We start from the raw sequence: 19432 nt of genomic DNA, 5'->3' as shown, positions 1-19432 counted from the left end.
GTGTTTGTGTCTTGTAAGTAATGAATCTATTTTAATGTAAGGTTACATCAGAGTTTCTTAGGATTCGTCTGGCTCCAGTTGGCAGCTGCCTACTTTGCCCACTCAGTTTTTTTCTTTTCTTTTATAGGTTTATACAACCTGATTCCAAGAACAATGAGTCAGTGTGTTTTTTTTAATACATTTTTAGAAATAACACTAAACAAAAATTACAGAACTTGTCTTGTAATCATCATAGACCATTAAAAATGAAAAATTCAAGGCGAATAACAGGAAAAAGGGTAAAAAGCAAAATAATAGGAAACAATTAAAGGCAACTTCACGAGCGATAGAGCACAGATATAGAAATAAAACATTTGACAGATGAGAAAAGAGGAAAAGCTAGATAAATCAAACATAATAAAATGATAAAAATATACCATAACTAGGAGAACGCACACCTATAAAAATGTGTTTAAGAGAGTTTAAATATCTGCTGGCCGGCTTTTTGTGAAGGACACAACAACTTACTTACGATATAAGTAAAAATAATTAAATGATGAAAATGCTATTTCTGTATAGTTCAACATTTATTTATTTATCTCTACATTTATTTGTGACTGTATTCATACTTATCTCACTTTTGTCCCAACTGTTTGGTCATTTATAAACATCACATACACCTTTTGCATAGAATCTGCTCGTTGTTTATGTTGGTGATGGTGACCTCGTGTGTCAACAACACAGCCTTCGGAGGAGCCACAGACTGAAAATATAAACTCTGGATCTCACGTGTCCTTAACTTTAAGCTGCTGAACTTGTCAAAGATGTCTGCCATGAAGAGAATCCACACTCTGGCTGAAACTCTGTTTAAACAAGTGCAACACTGGGATTTTTTAAATGGTCCTGAGAGCTAAAGCTCCCACTGGGACACTTCATTTATTTTTACACTGAAAAATTCGACGATTATTTTCACATTTTGAATGTTTGTCATCAAAAGTCTTTTATTTTTATTTTTCAACTATAATTTTTCAGTATAAATAACAGTTTGCGTCAATATCAGTTAATTTCACTTTATTTTAACAGGGTAAGCCAGCCTGTATCAATATTGCTGTCCATGCAGTCATGGTCAGTTAACTGGATTGATACAAATCCTGAAGACATGAGAATAAAACCAGTAGCTGCTTTTTGTGTACAGCTTTGTTTGTCATTTGTCTCGTATATGCACTGATGCTTTCACACCATAGAAGTTGAAGGAGTAACAATGAGTCTCTTTTAAATGTTCTTATGAATGTTAGTGTATTTAACTAAGAGGCCTTGGACAATGCCTATGAGATCCCGTCATAAGGAAAACATTTGGGCCAATGTCAACTTATAAAATTACGATAACAACCTATGATAGTAAATACAACTTTAAAGGGTTTATATGTGATGGAACAGTAACATTGTGTGTCTCTCTTTGCTCTCTTGTAACACAAAAACACTGAACACCTATTTTGAGCCTAGATAGAACATAACTATAAATGAGAGTGTGCCTGATCCTATTGTTACTAAAAGCTTTGTTGCTTTGAGGTATTTACATCTACTTTGGTACAGTTTTAGTCAATAAATGGCGACATGAGCAGTGGCATCTCTGGTCATCAATGCTATCACAGTTGTCTAAACAGTGTGGTGTCGAAGGCAGCTGCCTCTAAACAGTGTGGGATCAAAGGAACTTTGACTTTACACATCAGTGGCAGTATCTGTTGCCCGCCTGAACTCCCTATTTGAGTTTCCACTGCCACGAATTGAGTTTGCCCTTTCTGTTTCCAAACATGGCACATATATCTCTCTTGAAAAGAAAGGCGATCCATGCTCTAGCAGAAACTCTGTCTAAACAAGTGGAGCACTGTGAGTACAAACATCTGTCTGATAAGCTCAGGCTAGGCTAAGCTAAGCCATGGTTTCTGTTACACGCTACTACTGTGATTGTTTAAAATGACCCTGAGAACTGAGGCTAATTCTATCGATGGCAGGTGAAAAGTGATCCATTATTGTTTTGGTTGCAGTCAATGAGACAGAGGTGGAGGCTCTGATCGGACTGTACCATGAGACGCTGGGGGAGTCAGCTGCTCAGGGCGGAGCAGTCACAGGTCTGGACAGGAACAGGTTCAGGATGTTGCTGTACCACATGTTCGGGATGACTGACGACATGATCATGGCCGGAGGTATTATGTGTGATGCTATATATTTATATTTGTGTATTTGCTCATGCCAGATTTATAGCTAATGCCTGAGTTTACTTGAAATAACTAGATTTCTATAGTTCATGTTTTGAATATTACTATTTATGATTGTAAACTTTACTCTTCAGTTTTCCTTTGATTGTTTGAAGACTTTTGCTGGCTCAAGTTACCTGCTATCATCCTGATAAAAGTCTCAAGCTTTTTTTAGCTTAGCATTTAGAAATAACTGCAGCTGACCTCTCTCTGTTTGACCTATAATATGTACCAAACTACTGAGATACTTCTTAGAGGATTTGGAAATTAATTTAAATGAATCTATGGACTGGGAAATAAAGCGTTGCCCAAGATTCACTAATAACCTGCAGCACTTTGGATGCCACTGCGCTAGTGTCTGTTCGATGACCTGAGCATGTTCTGCATATCACTGATTATCTGTCCTGCAGTTTTCAGGACATTTGACAAAGACAACGACAAATTTGTGAATGAGAAAGAGTGGGTCAAAGGACTCTCCGTTTTCCTCCGAGGGACCTTGGATGAAAGAATTAAATGTAAGCTTTCAGACTCCCACATATAAAACTCAGTCTCAAGTTATTGTCCAGGTAATAACTCTTCTCTTTATGCAGACTGCTTCAATGTGTACGACTTGAACAATGACGGCTACCTCTCAAAGGAGAAAATGTTTAATTTTCTGAAGGACAGCCTCCTCGGGCAGCCCTCAGAGGAGGACCCAGACGAGGGAGTCAAGGAACTGGTGGAGATGACACTCAAGAAGATGGTGAGGGGATACGGTTACAGCTCTGACCCTACAACATCATGCTATATTGGTGTAATGTGTTGAGTTACTTCTGCAGACCACAACAACTCAAACCTCAAAACTAGCTTGAACTATTTTATAGGACCACAAGTCATTTTATTCTCAGTTCTCTCATTTAACAGATTTGGAAGATGGCAGTGTGCACAGATGCAGATGCTTTACTCTCCCTGAAGTGAATTTGTTTTAGACCAGAGAGGTCCTTAGAAACTTGCACTTCCAGACTGTTAACAAGCTTTTATCCAAGTGCCATTGCAATTATTCCATTTATTGCCAGTTTTTTTTATATTCATATATTACACTGTCATGTTTCTACTTTTCTATACATTATCTTGTATCTGGGACACTTAATTTCTTTGTAAACTCTAAAATGACCATAAAGTTATTTTTGTTTAACATTTTTTTGTTTAACACTTTTTGTTTACCTACGACTGCATGCTAAAAAGGCTGCTGTGAAATAACTCTATTGTAATTTTTTTTTCCTATGGGCAGGACCATGACCACGATGGGCGGTTGTCATTTGACGACTTTAAGAAGGCAGTGAAGGAAGAGAACCTGCTACTTGAAGCTTTTGGAACCTGCCTCCCTGACACCACAGTAAGAAGGAATTAAAAGATGATGAGCAATGTTATTAATGAACATTTTTTAAGTCAGAAGCTCACAGTCTTACTTTCTGTTTCTCTTCCTTTCCAGAGTATTGAGAAATTCGAGCATCAAGTATTTCCGAAACAAGGGAAACCATGAAGAAATTATATTCATGTTGGATTTGACTTGACATAGGATTGACTTGACCCCTTCCCCGGAGTCCCAGTGCCTTATCGCCCGCAGATCCAGGGCCGCAGCTGTGGCCACATCATCATGGATTGAATAAAAAACTATATCGCTGTTTGCATTGACATGAAAAATGTTTCAATAAAAAACTGTTGCCACAAGTTTACCAGCTGGTGCGATCAAATCCGACGACGTGGTTTCATCTTTTTCTTCACTGGTTAGACGTCAGGAACTGATTCCACCTGAGAAAGATGAAAGGGATTTAAACTGTTCTGAATCAGGAAATCTAGACTATGTTGAAGGAATAATGTCATTTGGATCAGTTCAGATTATAGGTTACCTGTTTCATTGTGGTTCTGATGAGGCTGACTGTTGTGTTCAACAATTTATCCTCCATGTCCAGTTTAGGTGGTTCAGGAAGCTTTGGCCCAATCAAAGGCAAACTTTTCCCAGAAGCATCAGTCTGTGTTTGGCTTGCAGCCTCTTGTATTTTGCGTTTCCTGACCGTTAAAAATCTAAAACCGAAGGCCAAAAATATGAAACGGGTTAAAAGCAAAACAATAAGAAACAATTGGAACCAAGTTCAGGCAGCAATAGAGCAGAGAAATAGAAACCATTTTACAGATTAGAAAAAAGGAAAAATTTGATAAAATATAGCATAATAAAATTATAAAAATAGACCAAGACTAGGAGAAAGCACCCCTATAAAAATGTGTCTTTAAGAAGGTGTCTAAATGTACATAAATTATGATATAAGTAAAAATAAATGATGAAAAAGGCTATTTCTGTATTGTTCCACATTTATTTATTAATCTCTACATGTACGTGTTGATGTATTCATACTTACATCACTTTTGTCCCTCATAGCTTGTAACTGTGTGGTAATTTATCATCACATTCCATACACCGTTACTTGCGAATCACTATCGTTGCATAGCGCCTGCTCATTGTGTACGTTGCTGCCATGGTGACCTCGCGTGTCTACAACACAGCCTTCGGACGGAGCCGCAGACTGAAAATATAAACTCTGGATCTCACGTGACCTCAACTTTCAGCTCCTGAACATGTCACAGATGACTGCTATGAAGAGGAAGTCGCTCCACACTCTGGCGGAAACTCTGTCTAAACAAGTGCAGCACTGTGAGTACAAACATCCGTCCAATCAACTAACTAGCCAGGCCAAGCTGAGCTATAGTTTCCGTTACACGCTGCTACTGTGATTGGTTAAATGAGCCCGAGATCTAAAGCTAATGCTATCGATGGCAGGTGAATATTGATCCACTATTGTTTTGGTCTCAGTCAGTAAAGCAGAGGTGGAGGGTCTGATCGGACTGTACCATGAGCTGCTGGGGGAGTCAGCTGCTCAGGGCAGAGCAGTCACAGGTCTGGACAGAAGCAGGTTCAGGACTTTACTGTACAACATGTTCGGGATGACTGACGACATGATCATGGACGGAGGTATTCTATGTGATACTATATATTTATATTTGTGCATGTGCCAGATTTATAGCTAATGCCTTACTTTCCTTGAAATAACAAGATTTTGTATAGTTCATGTTTTAGTTCTGAGACATATTTTATCTTAAGTCTCTTCTTAAAACTTATTTTTAATCAAAGTTTTAACAAATGAGTCACTACGGGTCCTATTTCCGATGACCAGTCTTATTATTGTAAACTCTGCTCTTCCTTTTTCCTTTGATTGTTTGAAGACTTTTGCATGTTCAAGTTTTCTGCTTTCATCCTAATAAAAGTCTCAAGCTTTTGTTAGCTTAGAATTTAGAAGTAACTGTAGCTGACCACTCTCTATTTGACCTATAATATGTACCAAACTACTGAGATACTTCTTAGAGGATTTGGAAATTAATTTAAATTAATTTATGGACCGGTGAAATAAAGCGTTGCCCAAGATTCACTTATAACCTGCAGCACTTGAACGCCACTGCGCTAGTGTCTGTTCGATGACCTGAGCATGTTCTGCATATCACTGATTATCTGTCCTGCAGTCTTCAGGACATTTGACAAAGACAACGACAGCTTCGTGAATGAGAAAGAGTGGGTCGAGGGACTTTCCGTTTTCCTCCGAGGGACCTTGGATGAAAGAATTAAATGTAAGCTTTCAGACCCACATATAAAAATCAGTCTCAAGTTATTTTCCAGGTAATAACTCTTCTCTTTATGCAGACTGCTTCAATGTGTACGACTTGAACAATGACAGCTACATATCAAGGGAGGAAATGTTTCAAATGCTGAAGGAAAGCCTCATCAGGCAGCCCTCAGAGGAGGACCCAGACGAGGGAGTCAAGGAACTGGTGGAGATGACACTCAAGAAGATGGTGAGGGGATACAGTTACAGCTCTGACCCTACAACATCATGCTATATTGGTGTAATGTTACTTCTGCAGACCACAACAACTCAAACCTATCTTGAAATGTTAATTTTTTTTTATAGGAACACAATTATTTATTTGATTTATTTTTTCCTATGGCCAGGACTATGACCATGATGGGCGGTTGTCATTTGATGACTTTAAGAAGGCAGTGAAGGAAGAGAACCTGCTACTTGAAGCTTTTGGAACCTGCCTCCCTGACACCACAGTAAGAAGGAATTAAAGATGATGAGAAATGTACGAAATTTTTTTAAGTGAGAAGTTCTTAATCTTATAATCTGTTTCTCTTCCTTTCCAGAATATTGAGAAATTCGAGCAGCAAGTATTCCAGAAACAAGTGAAACCATGAAGAAATCATATAATGTTGGATTTTCTGATATATATTTTTTAATAAAAAACTACATCGCTGTTTGCATTGACATGAAATTTGTATAAATAAAGTTGCCACAAGGAACCGAGCTGGTACGATCAAATCCGACGACGTGGTTTCATCTTTTTCTTCACTGGTTTGACATCAGGAACTGATTCCACCTGAAAAAGATGATAGGGATTTTAACTGGTCTGAATTAGGAAATCTAGACTATGTTGAAGTAATAATGTCATTTGGATCAGTTCAGATTATAGGTTACCTGTTTCATTGTGGTCCTGATGAGGCTGACTGTTGTGTTCAACGATTCGTCCTCCATGTCCAGTTTAGGTGGTTCAGGAAGCTTTGGCCCAATCAAAGGCTCATTTTCCCCAGGAGCATCAGTCTGTGTTTGGCTTTCAGCCTCTTGTATTTTGCGTTTCTTGTTCTCCAGGTTTGTGGTCCTCGGGACAAATCTGACTGCAGGAGCCTGTTTTGGAGTCAGTCTGCGTTCTGTGTCTCTTTCTCTGTCTGAAGAGGTTTGACTGGAACTTAAACCATGCGCCGGCTGCTGTCTCGTGTCGATTATGGCGTTATGTAATGTCCCCATTTTATCTTCTGTTTGTCCCGTCCAATTTTGATTTTGATGTCCATAATAATGACTTTCCTGAGGAGGTAATGGCAGTAACTGAAAGCCTGAATAATGGCTAAACTTTGTATTCTCTCCTGTATTATCATTGTTAGGCCTTCGATCGTGTCTGGGGATGATCTTCTCTGATGTGGTGGCTGTTCTTGATGTTGTGGGCTCCTCCTTTTCTGCCTCCTTCTGTTCCTTTTCTCTCACTTTAAATGAGAGGTGAAAAAAGACATGGCTAAAATTGAGGCTTCAATTAAAACTGGTAATTGGTGAAATAGACCGGGAAAATTTGAATGTACCAGTGTATTGATAGATAAGATTAAACTCTAAAAAAAACAGTTTAAAAAATTGTTAAAATTTCGATTATTATTTAGTAATTCCATAATTGATTTTGAAGTTTACCTCTATTCTGAGCAGCCCTTGTTATATATCTCCTTCGGTCCTGCAGTTTAAACCTGATATCCTCCACACTCTCATATTCTGGGACGTAGCAAACATGGAGCAAACCACCATAGAAACTCTTCTCATCCATGTGTCGTTTGGCCGCTCTGAAAAAATTAGAAAAGATTATTGGAACAAGGAGAAATTGCAGTTCTATTCCCCTTTGCCAGTACAGGATAACGATAAAAGGGTTGAGTCGGATCGTGAACCTGGCACTGGTGAGTTTCTGGAACTTGACCAGGTAGACCTCCGTAAACTCCTCAGCAGGGTACTCGTCCAGGGGCCTGTACTCCTCCACAGCTCCGTACAGGGCACATCGCTGGATCAGCTCCGGCATCACTCCGATGGCGGGGACTCCTTGGACCATCAGGTATCGGGACTCTAAATTGATGGTGTACACCTGATGATGACACACAATACAAGTTATCACACTATGCCATGTCCTCAAAACACTTGGCTGAGGTCTCTCTGTTTGCCCAGTAGTGAGGGGGATAAAGACGTTTTATTCTTTGAGCAACTGTTTTTATAATTTGGGAAATTCCACATCCACAAAAAGAGATGGAAAGACGTTCAAGTATCAAGAGCTGCATCAATATGGCACCAAGAGGAAAATAAGAAGGCAATTAAAACATGAACGAGAGTGAGGTGAAATATCTGTGTCACATCTCAAGTATTTAAACAAATATATAGATAGATAGATAGATAGATCCTTGATTTAATCTGGATTTTCACAAACGACAAAGCACATAACCACAGTGTAGCTCGGGGGTCTCTGATCTTGACACCCGGTGTTTTCCTTGCTGACATTTTCTCACCTTCACCGCTCTGTCGTTTCTTCCCTCTCGGTACTTTGGTCTAGAAATACAAACTTTTCTCTGTTCGTGATGTTTATAAACCTCCGGAGAGTCCCAACAGCTCGAACTGTTTCCTGATGATGCCGCCATGTTTATAAGAAACAAAGTTCCGTTCGGCACACTTCAAAATAAGAGCGCCTTCTCGGTCACCGACCGCTTGCCTTCAACGAGTACTGGCGTGAAATATCTTATTTTGAAAAGAAATGTAGCTCAGTGTCTTGTACTTTGGTCTGGCAGGACAGAGTCAGAGTCAGAGACATCGATCGAGAATGAACTTGTTGCACTTCTTACGTTAGCAGTGAAACCTGTCCGGCTGTCCCACAGCTGTTCAGGCGCTGCAGACATCATGTTCAGTAACCAGGGCATTCAACCGGTAACTGTTGTGTTTAACAACACAAAGAACTGCTTCCTGCACCTCCCACCGAGGCTGATATCCCACCTGTCCCTGACCGAGGTAGGTTAGCTCACAGCTAGCCGCACAGCTGTCAGTGTCCTACAGGAAATATCAGTGGAAGTTGAGTTTTGGTTAAACAAACACAGTTCACGTAAACAATCTGTCAGCGACAGTAGTGGGACTGTGTGTGTGTGTGTTGTCTGTTTCCTTTGTTTTTAAACGTACTTAAATTTACTGTCAATTACTTTCTAACAATCTAGTTAGTCATCTCTCACTGTCTGCGTTACAATATTATTATTATATATTTCTACAGCATTAAATTCATTATATTGAGACGTTTCAGGCTCCATTACATTTACCCTGCGACCTGCGAACATCATAGATTAAAGATAAACAAGTTTATATTAAAAGGAATTAATTGAATGTCACATTATGAGTTTGTTATCATAATTATACTACGTAATATCTAATTGTATTTTAATACTTATTGGCATTATACTATTTGCAGTGTGGCTACATAATTCATGTTCACATATATACCAACATATCAGTTAGATAAATGCATCTGCAAACATCTGGGGACAGATTCGAGTTGTCTCCTATCAGCCAGTGATTTCATTCATGTACATGTTTGAGGGCAATATAAAAGCGATCGACTATCAAAGATGCCAATCGTGTGGTTGTTGTATTTTCACTATTGGTTTCCATTTTGATACAAATGTTTTTGGAGTAGTTCTCCTGCAGCCTCACTTGGTGGTGACAAAGCTCTGCATCAGACACAGGGCAGCAGGAGACCTGGTGGATGCCAATGCTTTCTTGTATTCTGTTCTGGTCATCAGCATATTTTTAAAACCCTACAATGAACAATTAAGATTTATAGTACAAATGTACTTTGTCTGTGTTTCAGAACCAAGCTTTGGAGTTGTCCTGGGACCATGGGTCACCACTCTACCTCAGTTGGACACTAAACAGAACCCCCTCCAGCTATGACAGCCATGAAGTGGAGCTGTGTCGGCAACTAGGAGAAAAGTTTGGCCTGAAAGATGGAGAGCAGGTATTTCTGTGAAAAGAGGAATTTGTTCTGCACTATGCCCCCCTAAATAAATAGTTATTTCGTTATTTCTACACATCCTGACTGTCTTTACTTTAAAGTAATTGTCAATTGGTGACTATGGACTTTGTGTTTATATAATCTGGTTGTGTGGTCTCTCTCAGGGCTTCCTGAAACCATGTCACCAGGTCTCATCGGTGCATCAAGTATTTGTAGAGCCTCTGTCATCTGATGACTGGGAGATCCTGGTGGGTTCAAATTGTGATTTACAAGAATGTGGAACCTTATGTTTTTATACAGGGTTGGGACCCTAAATCACTCTAAGGAGAACTTATGTAGCATTGCTTTTCTCTGTTTTACACCTCCAGGAGCTTCACAGTGCTGCACTGGAGCAGCAGCTGTTAGATCAGATCAGAGTGGTGTTCCAAGGTGCTGTCTTTCCTGTGTGGGTGGACAGCCACACAGCCATCTACATCCGAATAGGTCAGAGTTAAAGCAACTATTATCTTTTGTCTTTTTATTTTCTTTGATTTATCCAAAATGTGGAAATTCATGAGAAGAAATATTGGCTTTGATAAATGCATGAGGAAAAATATAACGTTTCATCTTTTGATAATCCTAAAATAACGCAGCTAAGGTTTTAGTGTGTACTGGTGACTTTTTAAAGAACTTGTTCAGCTCTGTTGTGTTCATATCCATGGACAGCTTTCATTAACACAATTTGATTTGCCTCTTAATTTCTTCAGCATCACTTTCGCCTTCTGTGCCCTATGGTCGCCTGGAGCAGTTCACAGAACTAGTTGTGTCTCCGAAGAGCCGTTCTGGAATTAGTGGCCTCAGTGGTTCTCCTGTGAGGAGCAGTGTGGAATCGAGTCTACAAATAGAGAACACGGATCTCTATTCACCCTCCTCCGGACAGTCTTTAGAAAATAATGCTCTTGTCCCTCAAAGCCACCAGTGGGGTGGCATAGCTGACCTGAGGAGCCTCCTGCGCTATATGATAAAGGGAACTTGTGACCCGATTAAAGAGCCACCACCTGTCCCTGGCATCCCTGCTATCTTTACTGACTCTATCTACAGAGTATGTGGTGCACCTCCCGACTCCCTTTGCACCATAAGCCACGCTGCAACCAGTGTTATTCATTTATTTCCATCAAGGCACAGACTAAATGCTGGAGTCATCGGAGGTCAGTCTCTAGTGACATACGGTCTGCTCTCCAAAGTTCCAGCCCCTAAAGAAACAAGGGCCAGAGTCAAGCAGGCCATGGAGAAAAAGAAGAACACACGAGATACCAAAGTTGATGCCTCTATGGAAGGGGGTGAGGACATGAAAGAAGAAGAAGTCATGGTTGTCAGGGTGGTGTACCATTGTGATGAGAAACTGTACGGCAAACAAGGCAGTCTCAGAAAGGGAGAGATCCATAGTGGAAGAGTATGGGTAAGTTTCAGCAGCGTAACTGCTGCTTCCATTCAAGCACCACTTATCGATGGCCCTTCTTACTTCAAAGTGGCTGCTGCCTTATACATTTTCATTACTTATATGTTTTTTTCAGATCCCACAGCCTCTGGCCGTCAGGCTGAATATCAGCCCACATTCAGTGGTTAGAATTAAGCCTGTAAAATCAAGTATCAAGGTGGCCTCCGCTATTCGTCTACAGCCTCTGACACCACTGGTAAGTGCTGGAGTATTTATCTGCAGACACATTTGGGTGTGAAATATCAAGCAAACACATATTTCATTTGTTCAAAGCTGCATAAAATTGAATCTTCCTCCTTCCCTATGTTTTGATGAACTCTGACATTTACCCCTCAGCCTGAGGAGGACGATGAGGCGATCCAGACAGCTTTCCTCGGTTGGCTGCACACTCAGAGTCATGAACCTTTAGCCTGTCTGACTGCACGGTCTGGCACCATCCTCCTACTTGGAACTGATGGTGATTCATTTCTACTCTTCCTGTAAAAGGTTTCCAGTTATGCATTTACTAATTCCATAGACAAATCTGCACAGTGTTTCTAATTATCTTCCAAAAATATTAAATAGCAATCAGGCTAAAATCATAATTCACAGGTAAAGACTACTGAACATTCAGCTGCAATAATTTTGTCACTGTTCTCCCCCTTATTTTACATCTATAGCAAAGTTAGAGTTTGCTTTAACTGTACTGAAACCGGAAGCAGCAAGTGATCCTCCTGACCAGCTGTTTTTACTGGCACACACTCTCATTCAGAAGGAGCACATACAGGTATTAACATGCACATGTTGTGTTCAGCACATCAATAGTCCAATGCAATGCAAGTTTTTCTTTGCATAATGCCACGTACCTGATCATTAAACAAAGTCTGGTGTTGTGCACTGGATCACATTCAGGTACAGAGAGAGTCAGTGACCATGCCAGCTGTGAAAGCTGAAACACCAAACCCGGCACTTCCCTCCCTCAGTGTCCTCGGGTAAGTCTGCAGCTATTTCTGAGCCTGTGTATGATTTAAACAAGGACCTTCTCCAGGATTAGTTTCTCTTTACATCTTTCTCCAGTGGGATTGATGAGCTTAGTACGACTGGATTTGAGTTCATCTCCTGCTGCCTTCTGGGTAGTCCCCTTTCAAGAGAGCTTGGTACCACTGGTCAGGGTCTCCAAGGAGGAGCTCTACTTATCACTGGTGCTAAGGTATTGCTTTACATAACAATAATGAAAATATTTTAATACTGTTGCTGACAACTAAAGGGAATTTAAAGAACTTTATATCGTTATTTTGGCTCTCCTTACAGGGAAGTGGGAAGAGCACTCTTTCCCAAGCCCTCTGCAGAAAAGCTAGAGAAGATTTGGATGCCCATGTGGAGGTGGTGGACTGCAGAAAGCTACAAGGTCAATACTTTATGTAAACACTTGATAATGAAGATGATGTCTGTTTGTTCCAAAAACATTATTTAAGAGAAGCCATCTTGAATTGACATATATTCTGTTTTTAGGCAAAAGGGCAGAAAGTGTGAGACAGATGCTGCAGGACATTTTTGAGCAGGCAGAGTGGAAGCAGCCTTCAGTGGTTCTTCTAGATGACCTGGATCAAGTAACAGGGGCACCAACCTCACCAGAACACGAGCACGGCCCAGAGGCCCTGCTGCAACAGCACATCGCTCAGAGTAAACTATAAATCTTTCATTTGTATGTGTGACTGGGGGATTTCTTGTCATACTGTATGATCACAGACGGTATCGATAGATATTCCTGGCCTTGATATGAATTCTTCTTGTCTCTTTGTGGCTGTAGGTCTGAAGGATGTGGTGGATGAGGTGGTGGTTCACTCCAGTCTGGTGTGTTTGATCATCACCAGCCAGAGTGAGCACTCTCTCCACCCCTCGCTGACCGAAGTGCACGGGTCCCACTTCATCCAGAGATTTGTAAACATCCAGCCACCAGACCAGGTTATTACACACACGTATGCGCTCAAAGACATAGACTGATAAATGTTAAAAGATCAGACAGAACCGTTTGTGTGTTGTTGTTTTCAGGCACAGAGAGCAGAGATCCTGCGGCGTCTCATCCTCAGAAGGTCTGGCCTGTCCGAGGAGCCCTTACAGATTCTTGACCTGGGGGCTGTTGCGAAGGAGACGGAGGGCTACGCACCTCAGGATTTGGCACTTCTGTTAGAGCGAGCTGTCCATGCTAACACAGCACAAAGAGGACAAAGTGATCAGGGTAAGACACTAAAATCTATATATAATAAAGTCTTGTGTAGTTGTTCTTAAGCAAAAGCTAGTTTCTTGTTCCACTTTAACATTATTTGTCGTTGCTCTGCATTTCTCAGGTGTGTTTCTATCGTCGAGTGACTTTGCACAGGCTCTTAAAGGGTTCACGCCTCCCTCGCTGTGGGGGGCAGACCTCCACATCCCAAGTGGAACCGGGCTGGAGAGGGTGGGGGGCCTGAGAGAGGTGCGGCAGCAGCTCATGGACACAATACTGCTCCCCGCCAAGGTCAGCATCGGAGCAGCCGATCAAATCAGCCAGTCGCATGAATGGAAGCGTCACTTTATCAAACAGGATAAATAGACTTAATGAAATGGAATTGCTAAAGTTAATGTAATGACAATTTATTTTTCATTCAGCACCATAAATGTTACTGATTGTTTTCGATAAACAATTAAAAGCCTCAACATTAATGAGAGTAGCAGCAGATAGGATGAAAATAAACACATTCATTTAAATTAACTGATGCTAATTTGTTTAAGTGATTTATTTATGTCATTATCTTATTCAGATTACGTTTAATTTCAATTTATCAGTTTTATTTCTGCCTTTTACACAACAATAATTGTTTCAACAGTTTCTCTAAAGCGAATAAGGCAGAGTTTAGTCTTTTATTAATGGGTTCCAAAAATAGAAGGATCATTTATTACCTAGTTTCAATTTAATCCTCCAGTTTTCACATGAGCCACTGTAGTAAGCCCAGTTGGGATTTCTAGGAGTTGATTTGATCTATTTTAATATTTGATGCCGCCGCCCATCATGTTCTCTGTGAGTGTGAAATTAATTTATTTCTCTGTTTCGGGTTTGAAAGAGAGAAATAAATTAATTTCACAGTGGCTTCAAGTTAGTGATGAAAATGTCACAGTGCTGTTCACAGCACCCTGGGAAACAAATCCTGTTTAACCCTGATGCAAAGTATTATTAGGACCCGAGCACTGACTATTGTTTATATTATTAAAGTTTCTGATTTAACCATAGCCATTCTTTTTAATGTTTTATTATTTTAGGCGAGACACTGCAATTTTTCTTTATAAAGCACATGTCTTACATAGAGATAGTTTCAATATGGTTTTTTTACATTGCAATAGATGTTCAGTTGTCGTTATTGCAGCTCAACAGAAAAAAATATCAAAGTAAAAATGTCAACATCATTGATTAATTGTAGAATAAATGACTGTGTGTCTTTGATGTGTTACAGTATCCCATCCTCTTCTCCAATCTTCCTATCCGCCATCGCTCAGGAATATTGTTGTATGGAGCTCCTGGTACAGGGAAAACCCTGCTGGCCAGGGCTGTGGCCAAAGACAGTGGTATGAACTTCATCAGCATCAAGGTTAGCCGGACTTCAGCTCAGACAGTCAAACAGAAGGGTTTTTCTGTTGCAACACATATCTTCATTAACACAGGATATTCACGTCTCTGCAGGGACCTGAACTTCTGAGTAAGTACATCGGAGCCAGTGAGCAGGGAGTCCGGGATGTTTTCCAGAGGTTAGTGAGCGTTGACGCTCCTCCCATCACCACACTGACCCTCTATTATAAATCCCATTGCCAGTTATAATGAGCAACATCAAATATTTATAGTAATCATAAGCCCTGGTAACAACCCATTCATAAAATTTGAATAATTTACTTCCCATCTTCCTACCTGCTGCTCATCCTGTCTGTTCCAGGGCACAAGCAGCCAAGCCGTGCATCCTGTTCTTCGATGAGTTTGACTCTCTAGCCCCCAGGAGGGGCCACGACAGCACAGGGGTAACTGACCGTGTGGTGAACCAGCTCCTCACCCAGCTGGATGGGGTGGAGGGACTGCAGGGTAATAAGCTAACAAACCCTTGGCTCCAGCTTCATATTTAACACACAGATATGAGAGTGGTAAAGAAGTGAAACTATTCCTTCAAATCAAATAAATGGAATTCTTTCATGTTTGTTTTTGTAGGTGTGTATGTGCTTGCAGCCTCCAGCCGCCCAGATCTGATCGACCCAGCCGTGCTGAGACCTGGACGACTGGACAAGTCCCTCTACTGCCCCCCTCCTGACCTGGTCTGTTGCATTAGAATGATGACTAGCAATACCGCTGCACCATTAAACTCAGTTCATGGGCAGATCATCCAGCTTTTAGTAATCCAGACATACTCCTCGCCTCTTGTGTTGTATCTCCAGGAGTCTCGTGTGGAGATCCTCAGGGCTCTGAGTAGTGGTGTTCCCCTGGCTGCTGATGTGGACCTGGAGCAGCTGGCCGCCCTGACAGAGCGGTTCACAGGGGCAGACCTGAAGGCCCTGCTCTACAACGCACAGCTGGAGGCCATCCACAACAGCCTGGGCACCAGCACACCGAATGTAATTTTCATTATGCCGCCACTGAGGAGTTTATAGTGTTGGGTTGCCTTGGGCCACAGTAAAACAGGAAGTCAGGAAACCGTTGGCTAGTCCACTTTCAATTTGTTTATGATTCAGTCGAAGCAGCCAAGCAGGTATTTGTCCCTCGAGGCTAATTAAACAAGGAGTTTGGTATGCAACTCAGCGCATGTCAGTTGCTCTACTTATCACTCCATTATTAGTTTAGAGTATAAGTCAAATAATTCCCAAATGTGGTGCCATGGGTGTGATTAAATTACTTAAACAACAAAGGCTGTCAGTATCTTGAACTGCAGAAACACAGTGAAGCTATGTCTCTCATTCATATGTGTTTGGAGACTACATAAGCTTGTGTACTAGTGTATCTAAACCCTCTGTGTCTGTGTGACAATCAGGAGCTGACCTGCGGCTCAGACAGCGACATGAGTCTTTCCTCCATGATCTTCCCAAACAACATCAGCGGCTCAGATGATTCGGTCGGGGAGGGAGACCCAGCCACGGGTTTGGACCAGTCCATGGTTCTGCTGGAGCCCGATGAGCTCCAAGTAGAAAACGAGCACCATCGTAGAAACATCTGGAGACTGTACTTTGGAAGCTCCGACGAGTCCGAGTTTGGGAATTCACCGATTTCAGGACTGGTGAGCAGTGCTGTCAGGATACATACAGCAGTACATTAAATAGTAGAAATGGACAAAACAATCCATTCTCACTTTTCAAAAAGTAAACTATGCATTAAATGGCCCTACAAAACAATAATGACTTATCATAGACTTCTGTTATTTGAGTTTTTCCCCGTTAAAGCTCTATTGCTGAGATAAATATGAGAGGGTCATGATCATTCCATGTCTGTTTATTATATAGTATTAAGAACTGGAAATGCTAGTCTACCTCTTAATGGTGTAAAGAAAAAACAGCATGTAACTTATGTTAAGATATTACAACTGTTCATGTTGTCAGATTTAAGAAGAGCTCAATAAAGAGGTGAAATCAGAAGATCATTATTCAGGAGTTGCCAAAGCATCTGTGAGATTTCTAACATTCGTCCTCATAGATTTGGTCTGTAAATACTCAGTCACCCCTCTCATCCAGATAATGCACTTTATTCGTCTTGAGGAAAAAGTTTAGACCACGAGTATCTGCTCGTTTTAGCTCATATCCTGAAGGGGCCTTAACTCAGCAGCATCAGGTCGGCCCTTGACCTTTAATGAGCAGTCACACTTGTGGGTTGGCACTAATGTGTTTTGAAATGCTTACTCTGATTCTTAATTTATTTGGTCAGATTACTTCCAAAGTTGACACTGTTGTGTATTTGTATTGTATAATTATTAGCTGGGATCACACCAGGACAAATTCAAATCAATGTTCCATTGAAATTGCAATAAATTACTGAACCTTGAATAAGTAATATCCTGAACATCCTGCAGCAAATTCCTGAGGGTAAATCTTGATTTAACAAAGGATGATTATAAACAAGGTTTTTTATTTCAACCACAATATTTTAAAATATTGCAGAAGTGCTGCAAGCCAAACCCAAATTGTTATAACTGAACTGTAAGCAACAACATCTGTGATGCGATGTTGCTGTGAAGTAGAGAGAATTTACAAATTTTGTTTTCCTGTGACATTGATGTAAATTCACATAGACATGTAGAGTGTCTGCACACATTAGTGTTGTATTCATGTTGTCCCAAATGCCTTGATGCCATTCAGTGTTTTAGAAAACACTCTTTCCTCAGATAACGTTTGTGCCTATCCATTTCCCCTCTCCGGCCTCTCTTGACAGAACTCCCAGTGCGTCTCTGGCTCCAGCTCCGTGACCCAGGACTGTATCGGGGCATCAGCTCGTGACCCCAGCGGCGCTCTCCCTCCTGCCTACATGTCCTCCCTCCAGAGGGGATACGAAGAGCTGACCCCGGAGCAGTCGGAGCGCCTACAACAAGACGTCAACAGCATCAAGAACAACTACAGGAGAGCCAATGTAAGTGACGGACAGGACAGAAAGATGTTAAATCCTCCTAATTCCTATACAGCTCCACTCAATACTACAGTCTTTAATACCAAGTGTCATTTTATTATCCAGTTTGAATTACCTTTCTATTTCATTTGACATTTATTTAATTTTATTGCTAGTTTATATGATTCTATACTCCTCTACCTGCATTTGTGTGTGTCTGTGAAGGAGGAGTGTCCCCGGGTCCCTTCAGCCTCCACCCAGCCGGGCCTGTTGCTGTGTCTGGCTCACATGAACTCCGCCTTGGCTGCGACCAGACCTTCTCTCAGCAAGACCGACTGGAACAGATACACAAAACTGTGAGTAACACGACACCAGAGACAATCACACAGATGATGAACCGAGACAGTTTTATCTCTACACAAAGTAAAGAATTCATTTTACAATTGGCCATTTATTTTGGACAAAAATTAAATGTAGTTTCAAAACTGTAGCCAAGACAGAGTAAGATGAATATTAAACAGTAATACTATTCTTGCCACTATATTCAGGATGTTTTATGAAGACAAATGACTCTGTATTTTGAGAATTCATGAGAATTTGAGAGCTGGAGCAGAGGAATTGCATTTTTTAACTATTTATAGCTGCTGACTCATCTCCTGTGTCAAATGAATGAATAGATAACTGTTTTATGCTGAAAGAAAACTAAACAAACATTCCTTGTGATTCATCAGTTGAATTTAGTTGATAGTGTTTTATGATTATTTTAGAAATTGAATTTATCGAAACAACATTTTAATAAATTAATCTTTCTTTCTTTTTTAAGGTATGAAGGCTTCGGCGGTTCAGGCGACGGCAAATCTCTTCCCTCCGTCACATTTAAACCCGGACAACGTGTCACTTTAGCTTGAACAAACAAATTCATTTGACTCACTTAATTCCTTGTTCATTTTTTAATTAAAGTGGAGTCGAGCAGTTTCAGGGCTTTAAAGACAATGTAAATTAAAACAATTAATATATGTATGTTTTCTACTTGAATGAGACATTTAATTGTAGTTGAATGTAATTACTGTACATATGTATGATGGCATTATTAAATACAGAGTTTTGGACACTGCAGATTTTGCTGTTATTATTGTGTGAATTGATTGTTAACTGTTTTCATTTTTTCTGTTTACTGTGTCGCCCTCTACTGGTTCTAACATCTTTTTTAACACTTGTTTACTCAATAGTTCTGGTTTAAACTTTTTGGTGAGTTTAAGTATTGATTTTATGTCGCACAAATATTTTGCTAATCATGATTAGAATTGTATCATGTGGATAATTAAAGGCACTGGTTACAGATGGGTTGAGTTATGATAGGAATTATACAATGTCACCAAACTAATGAGAATGATTTATATGTAATTTAACTCTCTAATTGTAACATTTCAGGAGAGTCGGGGGGGAAAAGCAGTAGCAGCAAAGCCGTAAGAAACTGCTTACATC

General features: G+C 40.5%; 4 protein-coding genes across 5 annotated transcripts; 3 read left to right on the top strand and 1 right to left on the bottom strand.

Moving 5' to 3' along the window:
- Positions 1-122: 122 nt before the first annotated feature.
- Positions 123-3949, top strand: LOC128461572 (calaxin). The gene is made up of 6 exons (XM_053446553.1): positions 123-1866; positions 2025-2183; positions 2645-2749; positions 2825-2976; positions 3505-3609; positions 3706-3949. The coding sequence occupies exons 1-6, from the start codon at positions 1791-1793 to the stop codon at positions 3754-3756; spliced, it is 648 nt and encodes a 215-aa protein (XP_053302528.1). The 5' UTR covers positions 123-1790; the 3' UTR covers positions 3757-3949.
- Positions 3950-4822: 873 nt separating this feature from the next.
- clxn (calaxin) lies at positions 4823-6578 on the top strand. Its single transcript, XM_053446549.1, has 6 exons — positions 4823-4923; positions 5083-5241; positions 5787-5891; positions 5965-6116; positions 6274-6378; positions 6469-6578. The coding sequence occupies exons 1-6, from the start codon at positions 4848-4850 to the stop codon at positions 6517-6519; spliced, it is 648 nt and encodes a 215-aa protein (XP_053302524.1). The 5' UTR covers positions 4823-4847; the 3' UTR covers positions 6520-6578.
- rbm48 (RNA binding motif protein 48) lies at positions 6535-8565 on the bottom strand. The gene is made up of 5 exons (XM_053446548.1): positions 8410-8565; positions 7804-7994; positions 7556-7701; positions 6800-7359; positions 6535-6701 (listed from the first exon to the last, which is right to left on the bottom strand). The coding sequence occupies exons 1-5, from the start codon at positions 8536-8538 to the stop codon at positions 6639-6641; spliced, it is 1089 nt and encodes a 362-aa protein (XP_053302523.1). The 5' UTR covers positions 8539-8565; the 3' UTR covers positions 6535-6638.
- Positions 8566-8671: 106 nt separating this feature from the next.
- pex1 (peroxisomal biogenesis factor 1) lies at positions 8672-19061 on the top strand. Of its 2 annotated transcripts, none has more exons than XM_053446547.1 (24): positions 8672-8902; positions 9750-9896; positions 10058-10141; positions 10262-10376; positions 10640-11331; positions 11447-11566; positions 11707-11827; positions 12030-12136; positions 12262-12341; positions 12427-12559; positions 12661-12757; positions 12862-13032; positions 13160-13314; positions 13402-13588; positions 13698-13864; positions 14835-14969; positions 15062-15126; positions 15309-15451; positions 15575-15678; positions 15799-15975; positions 16389-16631; positions 17777-17971; positions 18176-18303; positions 18771-19061. In XM_053446547.1, exons 1-24 carry the CDS (start codon positions 8795-8797, stop codon positions 18853-18855), a joined length of 3759 nt encoding a protein of 1252 aa, XP_053302522.1. In that variant the 5' UTR covers positions 8672-8794; the 3' UTR covers positions 18856-19061. The 2 variants fall into 2 exon arrangements, with proteins under 2 accessions (XP_053302522.1, XP_053302521.1); XM_053446546.1 differs by having other exon boundaries at positions 18173-18303.
- Positions 19062-19432: the final 371 nt, after the last annotated feature.

The sequence above is a fragment of the Pleuronectes platessa genome, chromosome 18 (genome assembly GCF_947347685.1).
Source record: "Pleuronectes platessa chromosome 18, fPlePla1.1, whole genome shotgun sequence".
Classification (NCBI taxonomy): Eukaryota; Metazoa; Chordata; class Actinopteri; order Pleuronectiformes; family Pleuronectidae; genus Pleuronectes; species Pleuronectes platessa.
The sequence above is the reverse complement of the archived record's forward strand: the minus strand, read 5'-3'. Positions and strand labels throughout refer to the sequence as shown.